Source organism: Anticarsia gemmatalis, chromosome 14, assembly GCF_050436995.1.
Source record: "Anticarsia gemmatalis isolate Benzon Research Colony breed Stoneville strain chromosome 14, ilAntGemm2 primary, whole genome shotgun sequence".
Classification (NCBI taxonomy): Eukaryota; Metazoa; Arthropoda; class Insecta; order Lepidoptera; family Erebidae; genus Anticarsia; species Anticarsia gemmatalis.
The window spans coordinates 4,841,844-4,865,294 of record NC_134758.1 but is presented as its reverse complement, the minus strand read 5'-3'; the positions used below and the strand labels follow the sequence as shown (position 1 = coordinate 4,865,294).

General features: G+C 34.1%; 2 protein-coding genes across 2 annotated transcripts; one reads left to right on the top strand and one right to left on the bottom strand.

Annotated features, from left to right (window-relative positions):
• The first annotated feature begins 4,339 nt into the window (after positions 1-4,339).
• On the top strand, positions 4,340-11,218 carry b (glutamate decarboxylase-like protein black). The gene is made up of 4 exons (XM_076122937.1): positions 4,340-4,724; positions 5,093-5,386; positions 9,778-10,145; positions 10,407-11,218. Exons 1-4 carry the CDS (start codon positions 4,458-4,460, stop codon positions 11,008-11,010), a joined length of 1,533 nt encoding a protein of 510 aa, XP_075979052.1. The 5' UTR covers positions 4,340-4,457; the 3' UTR covers positions 11,011-11,218.
• Positions 11,219-12,214: 996 nt separating this feature from the next.
• LOC142978268 (multiple C2 and transmembrane domain-containing protein-like) lies at positions 12,215-21,494 on the bottom strand. The gene is made up of 14 exons (XM_076122640.1): positions 21,007-21,494; positions 20,749-20,932; positions 20,403-20,551; positions 19,961-20,101; positions 19,388-19,586; positions 18,660-18,838; positions 17,962-18,166; positions 16,882-17,027; positions 15,635-15,786; positions 15,226-15,278; positions 14,583-14,692; positions 13,467-13,576; positions 13,010-13,107; positions 12,215-12,435 (listed from the first exon to the last, which is right to left on the bottom strand). The coding sequence occupies exons 1-14, from the start codon at positions 21,423-21,425 to the stop codon at positions 12,379-12,381; spliced, it is 2,202 nt and encodes a 733-aa protein (XP_075978755.1). The 5' UTR covers positions 21,426-21,494; the 3' UTR covers positions 12,215-12,378.
• Positions 21,495-23,451: the final 1,957 nt, after the last annotated feature.

Here is a 23,451-nt window from a genome sequence, read left to right as displayed (position 1 = left end):
TGACAGAATTGACGCTTTAAAACATGGTTGTCAATCTTGACGGTTTGCGTTTAGTTTCATTTTTTTTAATACGGGATGTTTGGCTATCTCCAAAACTAGAGTTCACAATAAAAATATAAATAATTACTTCCTGATTAGAAGGCGATAATGATCGTAGTTTTCTTTATAGCAAAACGAATAATATATCAATAAACGCAAACGCTTTAAATAATAGGATATCAAGATATATACGTTTGTAATATAGACTAACGTTATTAATATTGAAAAATGCTCCGTTTAAGCAAACATCGGATTCATATTGTGTTCTTAACTGCAATCTAAAATATCAAGTATTTTGTTTAAATCTATAGCTAAATACGCAATACCTTTTAGGAAATAAACAAGGATTAAATTAGGGTGGGGTAACTTGATTGAGTAACAAGCCAATTCAATGTCAATTGGAAAAATGGCGACTGTTAGATTTATAAATATTTACGGTACCTAACCAATTGATTAATTTGTCTTGTTTATATTTAACTGCTTTGTCATCTAATCCAATTTATGCTCTTGACCTTTCACAGGTGCTTATTTTATTAGAAACACCGCCAGATCAACTGTTATACTTATATACGCGTACAAACAAGTTGCAGATGTACATTTACACCACCAGTAACTGTAAAATTAATTAGCAGAACATCATTATTGGTACCTACCTATCTATTTTTTTATGAAATTGCTCTTAAGCATGCATTGTCATTTATTGATGACCCGTGTTTTTCGGAGAATAATAATTGAAATGATGACAGTAGAACCATTATTTTAAATAATTTATTTGTTCAAACTTTTCCATCACTGCCTTAGAACTGGTGAATCAGTGTGAATTATTCCTTTTAATGAGGGAAGTACCTTTGCTTGCTCACTGCACTTCAATAATATATCAGTTATGATTCCTTTCCTCTTAGCGGGCATTACGGAAAAACCACCATTTTATTTACTAAGAAAAATCTTTGATTTCTTGTATAAACATTCATCAACAATGATTTGCCGTTATTATAGTTCTGATATTATTTTTATTTTATTTTGCCATTCATGGGTGACACGCTGACACCCCATTATGTTACCTACTTATGAGTTAAAACATTTTATGCGTATTCCTCCTAGAATTCAATATGAATTGAAATATTTTCTAGTTAATATACCTACTTAGTTATTTTATGAATGGAAAATGACTTATTCTCTGAATGGAATAATGGGTTTGAATTTGTAAAAACCATGTACCTAGCTGATATAAAACGAACTTAATTTAACTTTCATACATTCCATTACAATAATAAATGAATATTGATCAACTATAATGTGTACTTAATAAATACAAGCTTTAAGGTTTTGTCAAGGCTAAACGAAGGCAGACAGATGAGCGAGTTGAGACATAATTTTATGTTAAACAGTTCTACGTGTTTACATAAACTAGAGACAGCGTGGCTCCTCAAGAATCGTACCTACGGAGTTGATTAACATACTAGACATACAGGCGAGTATAATACGTTGCCCTAGGTTTAGTTCGTAGTTAAAACGAATCATGGTTACGAAGACTATGTTATTTAGTATCCATTTCTCGTCGTAGGGTCTTTAAAACGTATGAAAGTATAGGACAGAAAGTAAAAAGTGCAAAGGGACCCAATTCATCCATTTGTGGATCACAAAGATACAATTCGTTCCAATTATGTAGGAATCCAATCCATACCCTAAATAAACAACCCTACATGAACTGTAGTGGCGGAGTGCCATTAAACATTTTAACAGTAAAAGGAGACAAACTGAAAAACTAGTGCAATGATTGTTCTTATTGGTTCTGTCACCTATCTTTAAATGACAGTAATAAATCACTATCAATGTATCTATTTAATCGGCCCACTTAAATTAAGGATGTAATGCATCATTACTGTGTCGTCCACAGACGCTAAGTAATTCAAACCATTCGTTGCAATTCTCTCTACAAGTTTGTTGACTATGTCTACTTTACATACTAAATTCACAAGAATGTTGTATGTACATTTCTAGATTATAGTTAACGAGCGTTCCTTAGATTAATTACAAATCTTCTTGCCTTCATAACGACGATCAGCTTGACTCGACGCAATGATTAAATCAATATTGACATCCACTCATGGAAATCTCGTCTAATGGACATGATAAAGGAAAAAGAGGTAATCTCTTTTATTTACAATCAATCAATACTGTGATTGTAACATAAAAAGGACATATTCTAAATCGATTTATTTCCTAACATTGAAACATGCCCTTCCTAACAGCTGTATTTGTACTTGAGCAAAAATTTGGCACAAAACTAACCCGTTAACAGTAACAATATCATATTATAATATAACCTTTTTATTACATTTTGTTTGCAGTTGATTAGCCATGTAACAAAGGTCGGTGTCGACCTCCGTAAGAATAATTAGCGTGGTTATACAAAAAGTAACTGTCAAGGCAAATAAAAAAGGAAATGTAGAATTAAGGAATCGGATTTGTTCGAAACTCGTTGTACATGTGCTCTAATAATATGATAATATGTCGTTCACTTCCTATATATTAAAATTAGGTTAATGTACGATAAAGAATTAACAATATTATGAGAAAGAACCGGAAAAAATGTAAACAACCTTAGTTTAACGAAAGTTTAATACGATACAACGATTAATGGACATGCATTTACTAACTTATTAAATAGTTGTGCCTTGTACAGTAAACTGTTATATTCTGGGTGTTAATGGAAAACGTAAAAAATAAATGCATTTTGTTTTGGCAGTTTCGTTGTGTTCCGTGAAAAATCTGGCAAAGATCTTGAATGATGACCTAAGTGGTATCAATACTCCACTGTTTCTTTTCTCCTAATTAAGCAAAAGGAATGACAACAGTAATAGGAGCAGTTTTGTTTGACAAAAAGTACCTATTAATAGAGATCCTCATTTTTTTTAATAGACATGGTGATGGCAGGCTGGCAGGTTGACTCATGGGCACATAGGTTATAGCAGAAAATCGTGGTGATGAGACAATATTCTTACCTTTTAATAATATAATCTATGTAAAATATTCTCCATTGCACATTCGAAAGTTATATGAATACGTTAGTCATTGCTGACTAATTGTCGACCGACTTTCGGTATCAATCAATTTAATAGTTCTCAGAACCTAAACCTCCGAAAAAACCATAGCGTCACTGATCAGCTTTACTACCTGCAATATGTTCAAGATTGAGTTTTCCCCCTAAAGTCTTTACGATACAGTTATATCTTGCAGGAAACTCCCGAAACTCTCTTTTTAAAAACCGAAATCAGAAATAAAAAAGATCAGAAAGACTACTATGAGGTACTCAAGGAGTACCTTATAGAACTTAGACCCTTTTGTAAGCTGCAGTTTCCAAATAGAGCTAGAAGTTTTCTACCAATCCAGAAATCAAATAATTGTATAGGAATGACATTGAAAATCTCGTGAATTAATCTGCAATTAAACTACAAAATTTAATCAACTAGTTTTCTTAGTATTGACATAGTAAAAAGCTTAACGAATGCACCAATGTGGGCATTAGACCGTAATTTATCAGTTCTTGATTATCTCTAATTAACGATTTACCGTTCACTTTAACAATTGGTTTAAATTTATGTTATTTTTTGCTGTAAGCCGCCGATAGCCTTGAGTATTTACCTAGTTTATGACTAAATATTATACTAGGTATCGTAATATAATTTAATATTACATTTTAGCAAAATCTTAGGCAACACTTTACAACTAAGCAATTAGTAAATGTTGTAGATATAAATAAACATTCTAGTAATTCGTTCCAAAAGATGCGTTTTGATACTACACTGTTTTAAGCTAAAGTTTGGTAGCTAATAGATGGTCAAAGGTTTCGAATTGCTTCCAAAATTCAGATAAGCTGTCTGGTGACGGAAGGAAGGAATCAGATTCATATTATACATTTTATTTTACTATCTCCGATGAGACAAAAACGCGTCGTGAATTATAATGGAAGCTTGAGTTAAGTGCCGAATTTCAACTGATGATTATGAGGATACGGTCCAATCAATAAAAATTGTTAGGGTACGGTCACAAATGGCCTGGCTACCAGTAATATGATTTTATTTTCTTTTACCTTGAATATATTTTAGGCACGTTTTCTGAACTATCTGATGTGTGTCGCAAACTCAGGACGAACACTGACATAATTGTGCAGTTCATCAAAATGCATCCTTTGTCATGCACTCGCCAAGTTTGCAACTTTGCTAAAACAGCCTTACGAAGTGAATGACGGCGAACGTAGTATTTAAGAAGGCTACGCTATGAGTGACGAGCCAAACCTTCGGTTCAGAGGCTCGCGGCCGGCCGCAGCCGCCACTCACAGCACTAAACAAATGCACTGTAACTTTATTTTCTTTTAAATTAAAACTCACGTGTGAAGTGAAAGAAGATAAAGGAAAATGCCTGCAGATTCAGATCTTATTGTACCCAGCGGGGACGACCGCGATGTGGACAGCAACTTCAAAAGTCTGGCAGACAGATCGAAGCATGAGGATTTTATCAGGCGAGCAGTGGACCTGTTGGTTGAGCGCGTCGTGTTTGGACGATCGATGAGGACATCAAAAGTGGTGGAGTGGGCTACCCCCGACGATATCAAGACCGCGATAGACTTGAAGCCGAGGGACAGCGCAGCCACCCATGATGAACTTCTTGGTCTTATGGCTGATGTGAGTATTCAGAACATTTGCTTAATAGCTTTCTCTAGAGTTAAATTGCTAGAAAAGTGTTAATGTTTTGTTTTGTTCACGAATGTAAACAATAAAGGATTGACCTTGCGATGATTGCAACAGACTTTTTATGGACAAAAAATATAAGTTAGCAATTACAATGCCAGAGAATCATTAACTCAGAGTATTATTAGTGTTTTATGGTTGTAATTGAGATTTAAAGAGGACAGTTCAGTAGCGCAAGATCAGCCTGACAATCATTATTCCTCGAAATGTTTGTTAGGTTAATTAATACCTAGTAATATACAATGTCAAGTTTTGAGCTAAAGGGCTTAGTTGAAATTTAATTAGATTTTTTCTTTTTGCAGGTCGCACGATACTCCGTGAACACAGCGCACCCTTATTTTGTTAATCAGCTCTTTTCTTCTGTGGACCCCTACGGTCTGGTTGGTCAATGGCTGACTGATGCTCTAAATCCAAGCGTATACACCTTCGAAGTGGCTCCAGTCTTCACTCTTATGGAGGAAGAGGTTCTCCGCGAAATGAGGAGTATAGTTGGTTGGGCGGAAGGAGACGGCGATGGTATCTTTTGTCCGGGAGGATCCATGGCCAATGGCTATGCGATCAGTTGCGCTCGATACCACTTCTATCCGGAAACTAAGGTCAGTACTGTTTGATTTTAAAGTGGTTTTGTTACCAACAGGTAGTTGTAACGAGTTTGCTCAAGTTTAATACTCGCTTTTTCGAGGAAGGAAGTGAATTTGTAATAATTTGTTGGTTGACAAGTTCGCGGCCGTCGCTTGGATACTGAGATTACATTAAAGTTGGGGACCGTGTTTGGATTTGTTGTTGGCATGTGTTTTACATGTTAGCTTTCCTCGTTGCGTTAATCATGGATTTGTATGCATTAACTTTGCATACATTTGTTTAACACCTGTTGGAAATGTAACAAATGGGAATTAAACTTCGTGATAGTTTTCATTTCTAAGTTCCAAACATTATGCTATACATTCTCTATCTTTATATTACGATTTGCGATGTCCTAAAGTGATCGTAATAAAACTGACCATTTATAAGAAAAAATACTGTTTAAAGGAAACCGGGTTTAGCCATATAACTCCATTTAGATCAAAGTTGTCAAACGTCCAAGTAAATAATAGGTTGTTGGGTAAATTATTTATCTTGTTTAGTATTTGTTCATTATATAGATTGCTAGTTTTGCAGGAAGCGTACCATTCGGTAGTTGCCTTAACCCCGATTCAGCGATCATTATAATCGCGTGCAGTGGTCGGGTTAAACCTTGGTGTATTATGTTATAATAAATAACTAACGCCTATGTTTCTGTCTAACGTGTGAATTTTGCCTTTGTCTTTTTATGAGGCTTTTTACAATTCAAACTAATACATTTAGTTACGGAATATTTATGATAATGTTTCATGGAATGGCTTCCGTTGTTCGAAGGAAATTTAAAATAAATATATAAATACTTTAATATTCTGCATTTATTTTAATTCTAATGTTTCTATAGGTACATAATTTAATCGTTCTAAGTAAGTTCTGAGCAAGCGAAAGGTCGATAACCTGGATTTACCGTAAAAAATGAAAACATAATTGCGTGAAACCCTTTAATACTCTCGTATTAAGGATAATCACTACATAGTATAAAACAAAGTCGCCCATTTTGTCTGTAGTCCCTTCGTATGCATAAAACTTTAAAACTACGCAACGGATTTTGATGCGGTTTTCATTAATAGAAAGAGTATTTTCTCCGACAGGTTTTTATATATAATTAAAATACATTGAAACTATATTAGCTGAGTTATAGCGATTTATGTCCAAGAAGTCAGAAAAAAAATCTAATTGAAGATTGCATTTGTGCGTGCGCCGCTTATACCGTTGGATACAAGTAAGAACAATGTATAGCAAAAACATTGGTCTTTATTAGTTCTACAAAAAAGTCCGCGATGACATATATCCAGCTTTTTTATTTAAGTCACAAAAACTACTTTTCTGTATTAAAAAAACATTTAATTCGTTGGGTGATGTTTAACTGGTGATATAACCAATAATACATATATCCTTATCAAAATAAGTAAGTTCATCATCACGAGCATTTAATTTAGATTATTTTTGCAGTTTACAGTGTGTTATTTAGACATATAGTTTAGGAGATATCACGATATTAGTATTGCGGCACGGTACAGGCCGGCCGCGGCGGCGGGGGCAGCGCCTTTTTAGTCACGAAAGGCCATTATTTATCCTTTAACTGATACCAACTGAATCATCTGCAATAAATAGAGGGACTCAGGGCAATGATAACAAAGACGAAATAAGTGACAAGATTAGATGTATGGATGTGAATGAAGCAAGGAAAGTTGTAGGATCGTACCAAGTGGCGTTCACTGGTCTCTGCCTACCCCTATGGGAATAAAGCGTGATTATTACTGATTATATTTATATATGTGTGTTATAGTTTGCATTTAGCGATTGGGTCTGACACCTTTGGCTATATAAATAATATACCAATTGATATAAGTAGTAACGATAAACTTAAAAATGTGAAGTCGCCAGCAAATTGGCTGCCATGGTGAATTTGGGGATCCTCTATCAATATTTTTTTACATGAAAAGATTACAAGCATATTATAATATACCTTAGCAATCCTTATTATCAACCAATTTCGCCAAAATACTTATTTGTTTTATGAGTGGGTTCACGGTTCGTTCATTACAGGGTCAGGAATAGAGACACTTTCAAACCTTGATTAATAAGTTTAGTATTTGATTATGTAATGAATTTTTGTTTAGACATCCTTCCATACAGACCCTGTCGCGGGCAAAGCCATGTAATACAACATCTATACTACTATTATAAAGCTGAAGAGTTTGTTTGTTTGATTGTTTGTTTGAACGCGCTAATGGTCCGATTTGAAAAATTATTTCAGTGTTAGAAAGCCCATTTATTGAGGAAGGCTATAGGCTATATATCATCACGCTACGACCAATAGGAGCAGAGTAGCAATAAAAAATGTTACAAAAACGGGGAAAATTTTGACCTATTCTCTCTTATGTGACGCAAGCGAAGTTGCGCGGGTCAGCTAGTTAGACTAATAAAAGGGAGTTTGAAAAACCCATACTTATTCATTAAAAAAATACTTTCATCTGCCTCATCATAAAAAATATATGACTAGGTTTTTTATATTTTTGCAACAATTTAATTTTGATTTAATTTGTGATGAACAATGAATCTATTATAAAAAAAAATTAGAATAAAGTAACAGTTCTAAATCCAATATGCTTTCCCCCCTCATACTTGGGACTATCACTGTAAATGGATAAACGTAGGTACGTATAACACCTCTGCCCACTCCTTTGTGTTTATCAGGCGTGATGTTTTAAAAACAAAATTGTCCTTGACCTCAAATGAAAAAAAAACTAATTTTAATAACAATTTCGCAATAACTAAAGTAAAAGATTGAAAGACACAAGTGGGTGTAATAAGGCCATGTTTTATTTGATGTTGAGAAGTGCTAGTATAACCTAGTGTTTGTCGAGACATTTTTCACAATTGATTGTAAAGTGTTGATTAGCTACGTGATATGATTGATAACAGTGTTGACCTATCTATTGTGGGACGGACTTTGTGTCCATTCATTGAGAGTTTTCATTCGCGTGGATTGTTTGGTTTCCCATTAGAATTATTGATAGCATTAGCGTAGTAACTATTTTTATTAATCTGTGATATAATATAGAGATCTCTCTCAAATCGTTTAAATCTCTGTCAGTTTTTTAAATAGTGAAGCTCTTTTATTGCATTTAACTTACTTTTTAATTTTTTTTTGGAATGGTGACAGGCAAGCTATTAACAAAGATCCTATCAACAAAAAAAGGATAATCATTGTTCCCTTTTCCAATCTGCGAAATGTAGAGTTCAAGTGAGAACCCGTGGTATTAGTTCTTAAAGAACGGCGCCATCTATTAAAAGCTGTTGGTTTAAAATTAAAGTTTCAAACCCTAGTAATAAATTACAGACCTCTAGAATTATGACTGGTATGACACGACCAACGACAGATTGTTTGTAGTTCCGGCTAAATGCGATAGATGGCTCTACCTGTATCGTTTTTCAATAAATAAGAATTGTTTTGCTAGTAACATTTACACAACTTTATAATAGTAACTAAGGCGAGGTTTGGAACATTGGCGAGAAATCATGGGTTGAATTTCCTCACAGAACTAAATACATATACTACTACTAAAGAAGTCCTACGAATTTGTTTTAGATCTCGTTGAATTTTGAACTCGTGGAGTCTTTCATAATAGTACCCGTCTTAATAGACAATCAATTGAGAGGTTTTCTTGTTAGATTTTTTATCAAATAAGAGCTTTAACTCCAATATAAAGTAATTGATTATGTAAATCTTACGAACCTATCATAAAATTAATGCGCTCTAATCCGGAAAAGGAACTCTTCAAATCAGTTAATAAAAAATCGAATTAATCAGAATGCTTGTAGTTCGAACAAAGATATGGTTTAACAGCATGTACTCATTTACATATCACATAATATTATAATGCATAGTAGCACTTATTTAATTATGTCGGACATTTCCTATATTAATATATGTAAGTCCTTGCTTTTTCATACAACATATAATAATTTCCGTTTTACTATGTGAACGCATTTTTGTAATTGTAAGCGCTTATGTGTGTAGATATTTTTAAATATAGGATTGTGTGCGAAACGCATCCGTGATTTTAAGGTCGAAAACTAGTTCAATAACAAATACAATGTAATTGTTAATGAGAGGATCGTTTAATAGTAGCAGAAGAATTCAACGACATCGTCTTCTTTGAATTAAAATCACCAGTTCAGAAGGTTACAAATGGAATTATTATTTTCCTATTCCTAAATTATTGATTCTAGTTCGTTACCAACCAATGCTAAAGCAATTATGATGTTTAGTTGTACGCAGACCTTTGTTTTGATACTCCACTTTAAATTAAAATATGGATATAAACACGACATAAATATAAACAAATATTCTAATTCACAGAGCAAAGGAGTATATGCCGTGCCGAGGCTGGTGTTATTCACATCAGAGCTCGCTCACTACTCCACGAAAAAAATGGCTACTTTCATGGGCATCGGCGGTGATAACTGCATCTTGGTAAAGACAGACAACTGTGGGAAAATAGTTCCTGAAGATTTAGAAGCGAAGATAGCAGCAGCCATCGATGATGGAGCGACTCCGTTCTTGGTGACCGCGACTGCTGGTACCACGGTCTTCGGAGCCTTTGACCCTTTGGTGCCAATATCGGCAATTTGCAAGAAGTATAACTTGTGGTTACATGTTGATGCCGCGTGGGGCGGCGGCGCACTGATGTCCAAAAAGCACAGGCATCACCTAAATGGGATTGAACTGTAAGTATTTTTTATAGTTTCGATCTTCATAGGTGTATGTGATTACAATTAACAAAGTTTATATTTTTATTGGTATTTAAAATTAATTTTCTCTTAAAAACGTGTGTTTTCGTGTAACCTCATAGTTACGTTTTCATTTTGTAAGTAAAACATTCATTCATTCATGGCACACGAGAATTTCCATGTAAACATTCACTCTTTGTTCATCAATTTAAAAAGAAAATTTCGGGACGGAACGTTAACAACTCAAACAATTTGCAGGGCGGACTCGGTGACGTGGAACCCTCACAAGCTCTTAGCGGCGCCACAACAGTGCTCCACCTTCCTAATTAGACACAAGAATGTCCTCAAAGAGGGTCACTCGAGCAACGCCAAGTACCTCTTCCAGAAGGACAAATTCTACGACACTTCGTACGACACCGGCGACAAACACATTCAGTGCGGCCGAAGAGCTGACGTACTGAAATTCTGGTTTATGTGGAAAGCTAAAGGTAGCGAAGGTTTCGAGAAGCATATTGACACGCTTTTCGACAACGCGAGCTACTTCACCGAGCACATTCGACAGAGGGAAGGTTTCCAGCTCGTTTTAGACAAACCAGAGTGTACTAACATTATGTTCTGGTACGTACCTCGGTGCCTCCGCGGCTGCGAGAACGACTCAGATTACAAAGAAAGGCTGCACAAGGTCGCGCCCAAAATAAAAGAGCGAATGATAAAGGAAGGAAGCATGATGGTGACCTACCAGCCGCAGGGTGACCTCGTCAACTTCTTCCGTATCGTATTCCAAAACTCCGCGTTGGACCACAAGGATATGGTATACTTCGCCAACGAGTTTGACAGACTCGGTAGAGATCTTGTAGTATAAGATAATTTTATTCGTACAATAAAATACTATATTATACTACTTGTTATATTGTAAAGCTGTACAAATAATACGTCAGTTGACCTGTGATTGCGTATATCGAATTATGTTATTCTTATTATCCGAGTTATAATGTAGATTTAGTAAAGTTAGAATGTTTGTGATTTATGTAAATTTTATGGAATGTAAATAAATTATGTATGTAGAGTTATTCGATGTTTCTTTTGCCGTCTCTTGAAGGAGAGCTTTAATATAAAGTGTATGACAAGTACGCATTAACTTTGAGAGTTCTTTTGAATTAAATAATTTAGGTAATACTTCCGTGCTCTCCGTTGATAGAAATTCGACGAATTCATTGAAGACAATTTCTAAAATTACATCGCTAAAATAAAAAACATAAAAATATACCAGAGAATTGCGTATTCCTTAGATCAGTATTGATAGAAAACGCTATGCTCTAAGCCGGTACTTGATGAAACCAAAGTTGCATCTTAAAAAAGTATAGTTAACTTTAAAATAAAGCACCATGCACCTATTCTACCTCTATTTCTAACACCAAAGCTAAAAACAAACTGCATTCGATCGTTTCATATAGCCTAATGAAGCGGTCTTCAATACATTGACGGATGGCTCCCCAGACGATACTGGCCGGCCGCAAATTAGCCACACGCGTATTAAACATCCATTTACATAGATCATTTGTCAACATTCACGATAGGTGCCAAATGATTCACACCAATAGGAACCCCTAGAGCCTCGTTAAAGGTAAACCAAACAATTTTAATAGGAATATTTTGGATGCAGGGTTGTTTTGGGGAAGAAAATGTTTTGAAGAGATTTGAATAAAATGTAAGGAGTGTATTTGAGTTTCTGTGCTTAGATCTGTTCTTGATAAATTGATCAATGTAGATACTTAATCTATGCTAATAAGTTGCTATAGCAATTGTTTTTAACTACAGTAAAAATAGCTTCCCGAGTTGCCAAGATTTAATTAAAAATATATACTGGCGTGACTGACGATATGTAAACTTTTGTGAGTTATAAAAATTATCGTTATCAGCTGGGTAATACGTCCGTGGAGTCCGGTTGAGTTACCTTATAAAAATATGTATATACGAGTTAATATAAAGAAATAAAAATAATAAAATACTTTTTACGATAATGATTATTTATATAGTTTATTATCACAATAAAAGTTCTACCTAAAACTATGTCAATATAAGCTCAGAATACATTACAATTATAATTACATATTTTCAAACGCTTTTCTAACTTTACGCATATCCCATACATTTTACCGCTCATATATGCAAAAGGACAGACGTATAGATATAAAATTGAGTTTAATTAAATCTAAATCTAGTAATCAGATCATTTTATCAAATCTTCGTCGGACACTTCTTCTAAAGGTATTTCTTCACAGTTCATCTGAAAAGTAAATCAAGTGTTAAGTGCATGGTTCAGGGTAAGAGGCTCTCATTTGGCTGTTGACCTTCGCTAGCGCTTAACATTTAGCTTGGGATTAGCTTTGAATTATTTGCTAAGTCCGTTGTATTCAAGTATACGGGAAAAGATAATTTGTAAACAGATTAGTGTAAGTTGTAAGTGTTGTAGTTTTAAATTACTTAATTATTAAGTTAAATGTACTGTCCATAATTATTCTATTTAATACCAAAGCTAAAGGGAGCTTATACGGCAGCACGTTAGTGTTCCGTATATTGTCAGGAACACGCTTTCCAGCGTAATTACATTTTTTGTCTAATCAAATGCACCTATCTATCGAAGGTATATTAAAGTAACGTAGCCTTCAAAACTCATTTATTTTATAGTCAGATAAACATTAGAGATATTATCATATTCATAATGACACGGAAATGTAACAACACTAGTGTACGAAAAGGCAACAAAATAAAAACCCTTTTAAATCAACAAATAAGGTAACTGTCTACTACAAACTTGCAACTAATAAATTTTAAAAACCAATGAAAACGCAACTACTTACCAATATTACATCATTAGGTACTCTCGAGAGGAGGTCGAGCATTTCATTGTTGGGTATTCTGTTCGGACGGAGGATTTTTCTCGTGAACTTATGAATACCTGCAACAGTTAATAGCTACTATTGTAGTCTAATAAGGCATAAATTGGCCTGACAGTTCAATGACGGTGTTATTGAATAAATATAATTGAAACTATAAAATATTGCAATGAAATTGCTACAAATGAGAATAATTAGGAATAAAAAGAAATTCAAGCTATGGATTTTTTTTACAAAAAGGCATGCAAGATTTTTATGTTTTATAGATTGATATGTTTCTTTTCTTATCAGGATTTTAAGTATAATAATCCTATTCCAGCGCATAGCTCTCGCCTTAGTAACTGTTTTACTGTTTAATGGTTTACTATCAATCTTTATGTAAAAGAAACAAATCTGAAAAGCAATGCAAACTTTGACTTACCCCAAACCATAAATATATATTTAATCGGTATCATAAACATAACGAAGGCTATAACTGCGATCAGGAATATCGCGAAACAGCTGAGAAATGGCACCGTAAAGTTGAACAAGCTGCGAACAAAACACAACTTATGAATCATTCAATACAGAACGTTTGTTTTCTTAAAGAAGGTGATCCATTCACGAATAAACTCGAAATGTAACCACGGTTTTGAAGAGAGACGGTTCTGAATCACTTATTTTAAGATACTAGTTGCATTATAAAACTTTAAAATACGGAGAAAATGAAAGTGGTTTTGTAGTTATAATTTGCAATCAGGAAAAACGTATACACTTTGACAGTTTTTCATTTGGATCGTGAAACGGTTACATTCAAAAGTAATGTGAGGAGATAACAGGATTGACGTGGGTGAATTTGATTGATCAGAATGTAAATGGAAATGATGGAAGGAGATACACGGACCCTATCATTGATGCCTTTCAAAAAGGTCGGGTGTATACTTGCAACCGCTGAGATGAAAAGATGCAAAAGAGGGGAGATGGAATCGTTACATGTGACGTAGTTTACAACCCTACTCTAGTTTGAAAGTATTATCTATAGCTTTTTATATAAGTATAAAATGTTTTGCAATTTAAAAGGCGCTCCACTTTGACCTAACTTTTTAAGGAGTGCGAAAGTGAGAAGCGTTTGCAAAACTTACTACAGCTAAGGGCCACGTCACAGATACGGTAGATTATTTTTGCTTTTAACTTATAAGAAGCGACTGTTTTGTTTTCGTCAAAGTAGCAAATGAATTGATGGGGCTGGATGATGATTATGTTAAGGAGAGGTCAATACCAGGTAATTTGTACCAAATTTTTTGGTGGCACCCGTTATTACTGGGTGGACGAACTCTAGACCACAAAATTTCCTCAGTTTTCAACTACGTCAGCAATAACACGCAAGTAGTGTATCTCCAATACTGGCCAATCTGGCCTCTCTCGGTGTGTGGCGTTGATTGGCTTTAGACTAGCTCTAGAATAGTAGTGAATCGCTAGATATTTAAAATCGGTCTTTAAATTATCCGTTTTCAACAGTTAATGTATCGTCTCCTTTATAAATGATATCTTCACTTACTTTTTGATGCTCTCCCCGAGGTTTGCGAATTCTCCGATAAAGTTCTGTACAGTTTGCACCATCTCCTGTAGGCTGTTTATTTTTTGTCTCAGAGTTTGATTCTTTTCTTCCTGTAAGCAAAGTTTTGTGATTATTCATTCTGATACTTTGAATGTTTGTGAATATCGACAGTGTTGAGAAAGTTTAGAAATGGAAAGAGTGTAGGTTTATGTTTTTTTGTAACGTCACGCTCGTTTTGTTTACATGTGGAGGTGTATGAAATAAAACCGTGTTTGGACATTTTCATTGTTTGTCCCCTTTCATGGACCATTTAAAATATACCATAAGCCCGTGGCCACATACTAGGCCCGTTATCAAACTCCGGGATATTATTGAGACTATAAGGGTAATACCAAATTGTTGCTTGAAAATATTTGCGTTTTGGCAAATTTTGAATGTTATCTTGCATTCAGAAATGCGGAAGAAATAGAAATACGAACTTCAGCAAAGAGGAAAATATAATAATAGTAAAGAAAATATAAATAGAAAATTCAACAGCAAAAGGATGTGAATTTTATTCTAGTCTGTTCCCGATTTGTTATGAAAACGGGTCGGATGTGTACAAACTGTTCGTGTATTATCGGATCAATATTCGAAGTCTTACCTTTTTCACTTCTTCCTGTTCGGCCTGAGTTTTCTGTAACAAGCCATTTTTCCCTGTAACATGGAAATTGAATACAACTTATAATTGTTCAAGTTAACATAACTGTTTAAGTGTTATGGAAAATTACAAAAAAATCTGAATTTACGTACATGTTGATAAGGGAATTTACACTTAACACATCTATCAAGGAAACGTTAGTTTTACTTGGATTTTTATATTATTTCACTTTATACAAGTGGTTAGCTTATAATAATTATAATTACTTTGATACCTTACATTCCTTTGAAATTCTTATGTTGTAGATATCATATTGTCGTGACTGCTCTTGTAGGCACTATATCACACTAATTGCAAACTACTGTTACTTTTTAAGATACATTTAAAAATAATATTATTATGTCATGCTTACAATTAACTAGGAAGTATTGCGGTGGTCGATACCAAAAGAACGGTATAAGCAGCAGGAGCGGCACCATCCACATTTTGAAGAACCAACAGAAAAGCAGCCATATTATTAGTGATACGAAATTCACCTTCGTTGATTCCCATTCTAGGAATGTTCTGTAATAAAAAGTTTTATTATTTGAATGAATAATATTAGAAAAGGGTACATGTTTTATATTTTTTTAATGTGCGATGTGCCCATAGTAAAATTGTATATCTAGTAATTATCCGTATTTTAGTTTTATTTGATGTTTAAAGAACGGATAAACATGTTTAGCTATGTTGACTGAATATACTCACTACTATATGGTTTAGTAGTCTGTCATACACCCAAGAATATTATGATAAATTTTGCCATAACAGTCCTAACAAGATATTTTGAAATGTACTTTACCATTACCGTAAGTGATAAATAACTTCCTAATTGAATTAATCGGCGTAATAATAATTAATGAAATACCAAAATAATTACTTGTGTACCCTAGTTTCGAGTACAAAACTTCTTAATTACTCTATCACTATTGTATAACAAGTTACAAACTATTTCGAACTGGATTATCCGTGAGCTTCCTTCGCGTAAATTAAATCGAAGTAAACATAGTTTATTATAAAGGCTCTTTCGAAAGCCTCAATTAGCTGAAACGAGCTAATCAAAAGCCAATAAAGTGGCCTACTTAGTGTTGGGGTAAATTCAAGTAGAAAGTGCGAACTTTCCCGAGAATTTTCCGACCAACACTTGTTAATTACGAAGTTCACTACGTACTTGTGTATGTGTTTTTATTTTAAAGGATTAAGTCGCTCGTTACTGTGAGTGTTCTTACGTATAAAAGTTTCTGACTTTATATTCGCTTTTGCGTTTCTGTTACGAATTTAGTTTTGAGTTGTCGAATTTTCGAACATTAATTTAAAAGGGTTTTTAATGTATAGATGTTTAAATTTGACGTTGTATGTTGTCCGTTTATTAATCTGTGTATAAAATACTATCAATCAACCTGGGCTGGGTTTGGTTATTCTAAACGTACTCCGTTTTGGTATAATTTCCGACAAATCATTACTCCATTTTTGACAGTTCATCCACAACGTACAGTGATTATAGAGATTTTAATGCATGAAGGAAAATGAATGACATGAACACATTTTAACCTCTACCTATAAATATCGTCAGTGCGACAGTAACCTTTCTTTCCAACGTATCTCCAATTGAATACTTACTTGAGGACTCTGAAAGCATTTAAGATCCAAGCCAGGACAATCTTAGCTCTCGATAGGTTCCTTGCGAAGATGTGTCTGTCGACTTTGTCCTCTGTTTGCAAGTACTTCGGCTCCTTAGGATTTATTACTCGCGTTGAAGCTTTCACCTGTGGACAATGGGTACAGCTGTATTTGTTGAGAGCTGAAAATAGTTAGTTTTAATGGAAAATATGTTGGGTAAATTAAAAAAGAAAATAGAAACAAAGAAGAGATAGAGGTCTAACTACGGTACTAGGTCTCTAACTACGGTAAATTTGAAAACTATAGTTAGGTAAGTATCCCAATAATATTATAAATGCGAAAATTCGTGAGGACGTATGTATGTATTTGTAATTATGTAAGCATGATTGTTTGTTTATTACTCTTCTATGAAAACTTACTTCTTTTTCACATGGACGAAGCCGCGGGAAAAGCTAGCTAAATGAATAACAGTTAAATAGATAGAAAAACTGCTCTATTTATAAAACACAGTATTATCAAAATGTCTGATTTCGTTAAGTAAGGCACTGTTGAGTAGAAACCTTGTAACGTTGTTTCGGGAAATTCATAAGTAATTACATAAGCGAAGCCAAATTCTTCGGAAAATGTATAAGATAATATTATAACAATTGTTCCTTCCTCGTATTCCGATAGTGTAATACATCACTGAATACATGAATCTGACCTCTTCAACCCGGGAAATTGGCTGGAGATCAAAGGACATTGACCCCTATTCCAAAGAAATATGAATTACTGTCCTACTGTTGGGCACAGGTTTACTTTCGTAGAGACAGACAGGTGTGATGAAAACCATTGAGTTAGTATGCTGTCGTTGTTGTTGTTATTGTAGTTACTATGCTCTCCATATTATTATGTGAGTTGACAACAAAACATAACTTCCAGAGATGTTTAAATAACTCTAGCATGCAAAATTTCATTACGATGTTTAGCAAATAGAACAAACAAAATCAGGTGCTAATACTAAAATCCCTCGTCTAATTATTATAATCCGGACCCCAAGCTATTCTTAAAAGGGAAAGATCGTGACCAAGCAACACTTACGAGATTCCAAGTAAGTTTCATTTCAACTAATATCCTCGGATTATTCCCTCGGGCTCTATCTCTTAAATTAGCATCTTTAAGCGCGTACCACTTTTTCTCTCCACTTTTAATTCTGAGTAAAGGTATTGAGATTTTTCCAACGTCTTCTGATTTCTTCTCGTCGTGGACTGTGATGTCTAAGATCGAAGTGACATCGGTCACGTCGCTGAAATCAAATTGAAATAATTTGATGATTAATATTTGGTCTCTAAGAGCCAACTCTTTGGTCCTTGCCGATGAAAAAAAGTGTGATTTTATGAGGTACATACATACGTGATTGTATCTTGTGCAAAACAAATACTTTAAACAATTTATACCTAAGCGGACACAAAATTAATTGACAAACAGTTCTTACGCAATTTTTATGGATACCGCAAAGAGCAACTGGCTATTAATACCTTAAAATATAAAAATAAGCTGTATTTGTACTATATTTAAGTATTTGGGAGTGTAAAATCCAAGTATGAAAAACCTTTTAAGTGATCATGTTTCGTAACTTTTTTGTTTACTATAACAACGGTAACAAATTGAATCTATGTAATAATACATAGTCATATTATTTGTAGTAGAGGCTAACGATATCAAGTTTTCCAAGGCATGCTCTTATAGTTATAAATGCAAGTACCCAGATACAATTTAGTTGTAAGCACAATACTTACAAAGTAAATATCTTCATCCAGTTAGGTTCGTTTGTTTTGAACTCGGTGTGAGTTTGTAGACGTTCGTTGTTTAGTTCCAACACACAGCAACAATCGTGGCTCCATAGTCCTTTAGCACCGTACACTATGACGGATAGATTGCCCACATTCGTAGATTTGTCTTTGAAGTGGTACCAGGCCTGGAAAACAATTATAAATGTTTTTATCAAACCAAAGAATGAGACTTTACATTTTGCATCTACGCTAATATTATGAAGCTGAAGAGTTTGTTTGTTTGGTTTTCTTAACGCGCTAATCTCAGGATTTACCTGTGCGAATTGAAGAATTATTTTACTGTTGGATAGCCTATTTATTGAGGTAGGCTATAGGTTATGTATCAACACGCTACGACCAAGAGGAGCAGAGAGTAGCAACGAAAGATGTTACAAAAACGGGGAAAATTATGATCCATTCTGTCTTTTGTGACGCAAGCGAAGTTGTGCGGGTCAACTAGTTAGTTATAAAATCGAAAACGTAATTAACACGAAAGTCAAAACAATTTTCTTTTGCTATTTCGAAAATAATACGTCACAAACGCAGAGAGAGATAATCAAACGTCAGATTATTTCCCAAACAAACCAAGACAATAAGATTACAACAAGATTACAATATCATCATTATGTAACAGACACAATCTTATCCAATCCACGTGGCGTTCATCGCATCGCAAACACTAAACCTGTACTTACGAATTTCTTTTTGACTGTAGCAAGTTGCTTTTGCGTTTCTTCATAATCATCGAGATCCATGAGGGTGTTCGCTAGAGAGATCCCACTTATTGTGAGCAAAATAAATATTTGGACCGACGAGTTCCCCACTTCACTCTCCAAGTTTATTCGCATTTTATGTGTCCTCTCCTTTTCCATTTCTGATAAATCGATAAGGCTCCTGAAATGAGATATTTATTGAAGAATTATTGTGAAAAGGTATTGTTAATTTCCTGCGAACTGACTACCAGTTGGTATTTTTACAACGGCTATCATTTTTGATGTAATTCGATAATGAATTACGTAAAAAGTGAACCAAAAATGCTGTAATTACGTTAAGATATAAATAATTCAATCTACAGATATTACTTAATGCAACAAACACTTTCAAGATTTTTTCATATTTCCAATTCGAATATTTTTGACATTATAAAGAGGCGGAAGTAAGAATTCATTTTTTAATATAAATTTCAATAGCATTGTACTTCTTCCTTCCCCAAAGTTATTGCGATGCCAGATTAAAAATAAGTTATAATTTGTTGTCAAGTAATTTACCTGCCATAACAAAAGTCCTTGTCCCACAAAGACACCTCCACAATATGATCTTCGAACAAATTGAAATTGAATAATTCTTGCCATTTCACTTCCGATGTATTCCCTTTTATAACTTTCGATTTATACTTGTCTGGGCCCAACCTAATAAAGATATTCATACTTTAATAGCTTTGCACGATTAATAATTTGATTAAAATATGTTATTTCTTGATATGGATTCCCAAACAAAATTGTTTTGTCGATAAATTCAAGTCCATGTCATAAATTCTTTACATTTGATTGATATTGTCTCGGATTTATCAATGAACCTGCTTTCGTCATAATGCAGATATAGATTGGATCAGAAAAACAAACATTAAATGATTTCTGCACAGATAATCCGAATACTGTTTTTGTCAGACTCATTTTGCAAGGTTTCTCAAAATATCAAAGAAAATAATACCTAAAGCGACAACACAATAAGCGAGTCGACTTTTCATCAATAACGTCAGTTTCCAGACCAGTGGCTTCAATTAATGCGATGGTCACCGTCGCCACTTTCGCCCTTTTCAAATACTTCGGTAGACTTTGTTTCGTGTTGCTTAATATAAACTGTAAACAAACGTTCAACGTTGATTAAATCCAAATTCCTTTTCTGATTAACATAAACCCTTTCTATTCGTGAAAGTGAATCCAGTAAATCTAATAGGTAAAAGAATTCCAAAGCATCGCCAATTTTGTAAACATTAAAAAGAGCTTTAACAATCGCGCCCCCGACAACATCGACTTGAAATGTAAATAAAAAAGACCTTTTCGACTTTTTCTCTGGATTCTTTCTTCATGTCCTTCGTCGCGTTTCTTTCCTTCTCCTTTTGTCGACGTTTGTCTTTAGCAGCTGATATTCTCGAGCCAATTTTATTACGTATTGAATTTGTTGGGGGAGGCGTGGGAGACGGTTGGTATTCGTCGCTTTCTTTGGCCACTTCATTTAATCTGCAAAGATATTGGGAAAATTCCTCATTATATTGAAATTGCCTTTGTTACAAGGAAAAACAAAACAAACTTACGATTCGAGGCTCATTTTGGAAAATTCCTCCCCGAAAAATTTGTTTGTTACGGTGTCATTATCGTTCTCATTTCTTTCACTCGGAGTCGTTTCTGATTCCGATACAACACTCACTTGTCGCACACTCACGTACTGTAAATTGGCATCATTACTGTTCACTTCTTCTATTATCACACTGTGTCTTAAATTGTTTTGGGAATTCCCGTTTATCAATACATCACTGTCTCTTATATCCATACTACTTGCATATTTGTTATCCACGAAAACGTAATCTTCACTGAGTGTTGACAACGAGTCCACAGATTTAGATTTTTCGAGTCTGCGTTGCATTTCAATGTATTTGTTTTGTATCCTTTCATGCAACTTAGCAAAATGTCGCCTCTTCAGACTGTCGTCATCACTTTTGTTGATTACTTCCATTTTTGACACTAAAAATATATTATTTTTATTGCACAATATTCGTGGCGTTTTGAACAAGGCACAAGTTAACATTGGTGTAACGTATTGTCGTGTGTTGATTACAGATAACGTTATCAGGCAAGCTATTGATTATTTTGAGTAATCTACTATCTTTTGTGTGTTTTAGACTTGCGGGGATTTTTATGAATACCTAACCGGATTAGGGGAGTCTATAAATATCATTACTAAATTAGGGGGTACTTATGTCTTTTAGAAGCTGTTCTAACCCCTTAACGACTTGCTGAGCAATTTTATGCTTGCACTTTTCTGGGGCAATTTGTTAATTAATCAAATTCAACTCAAACACATTTAATTTGAGTTGGTAATTTTAAAAGAATTATTTTAAGGTGTTAGAAAATTTGCTCTCCACAATACAATCCAATTATAAGAACACATATTTACTGATTTACTGACAGGCTAATACTTTAGAAAAACAAAAGTTTTGAAACGATTAAATTGAATTGAAAATAGATTTCTGTTCACATTGGTTTCTATGAGAGCATATAACGTAAATGTTTACTAATCCTACCGAGTTTATATGAGAACTAACAGACTGGACCGCCTTGTTTGTTTGCTAGTGCGAACAAATATCGTTATAACTTCCAGCTGAATCAGTTTTCTAAAATAAATTGAATCTAGCTCATGAAAACATACGTTATAAGAAAAATATACTAGTCAAGATATTTTATGTTGTACTTCAACATACATTCTTACACGTTTTCACGTCATTTACTGTTCAGCTATACCCGAAGGTTAGGCAGAGGTGTGTGAAATACATTACGTAAGAATCGTACCAAACGAAAGATTCTAGTCCCTGCCTACTTCTATGGGAAAAAGGCCTGATTTTATGTTTGTATGTGTGTTTACTTCTAAGTTACCTACCGTGTGCAGAGACTATAATTCCGTGTGCATAATATATTTAATATACTTGAGGTTTCTGATGACTTAAAATATTTTTTTTTAGATTTGGTCATCATTTAAAAATATGAAAAATACATGTCATAATGCCGATTCGGGTGACAAAATGACCATTTGCGATACCGTATAGATGAAACATTGTCAATATTTATCTTTATTTATCTTAAAATTAAGTTTCTACTTAAGTAAGATAACATATAAATGTCCGTTTTCAATGTATATTAATAAGTAGAACTTAAAGTCTTAATTGTTGAAGTGTTAATGCTAGAATTAAAAAGATAATTTATTTTGATGATAAATGCAATTAAAGTGAACATTTGGATATCCGGGACTCGAGTGACGTTGCATGAATTAATAATACATAAATACAAGCAGACATACAACTTTAGCTTTCGTCATTAAAAAATTTAGTTTCATGTTTGATGTAATAGAGATAGGCTTTTGCTATTTATTGGGTAAGTTACCAAACAGCGGGCAATATTCTAATTTAATTATAAAAGCTCATTAGTACATTGCTCGACCTGGGGATCGAAACTGAGGCCGCCGTGTGGTAGTTGCATATACTACCGACCGCGCCACAGGAACAAAATAGCCACCTAAACCACGCGACGCACTCATCAGTCAAGCCCGCGAAGAAAATCGCGAGCAAAGAACGCGGCGGCTTTCCCGCGCGTAATCCTATACGCTCCTAAGAACGTGCGATAGAGTGTGTGTTACTTTACTGGCTATTAACGCATATCAGGGACAGTCTTTCGAGTACAGACGGGTAATTCATTATTCGAGAAAAAACAATATTTGATTTGATATAATCTAAATGTGATAAGTTTTATAATAAGGAAACATACACAGATAAGCGTCTTTCTAAAGCAAAAGCTAGTTGATTGATAAAACGAATTAAATCCATACTTAAGATGACGACATTATTATTATCAATGTTATTATCAAATGCTATTATTGTGTTTATCTTTACATCAGCTCTACGAATAGAAAACAATTTTATCAGCATTTTCGTGTTGGTTAGTCGGTCAATATGGTATTATTTTTCAGACTACGCATGATATTTATTTTG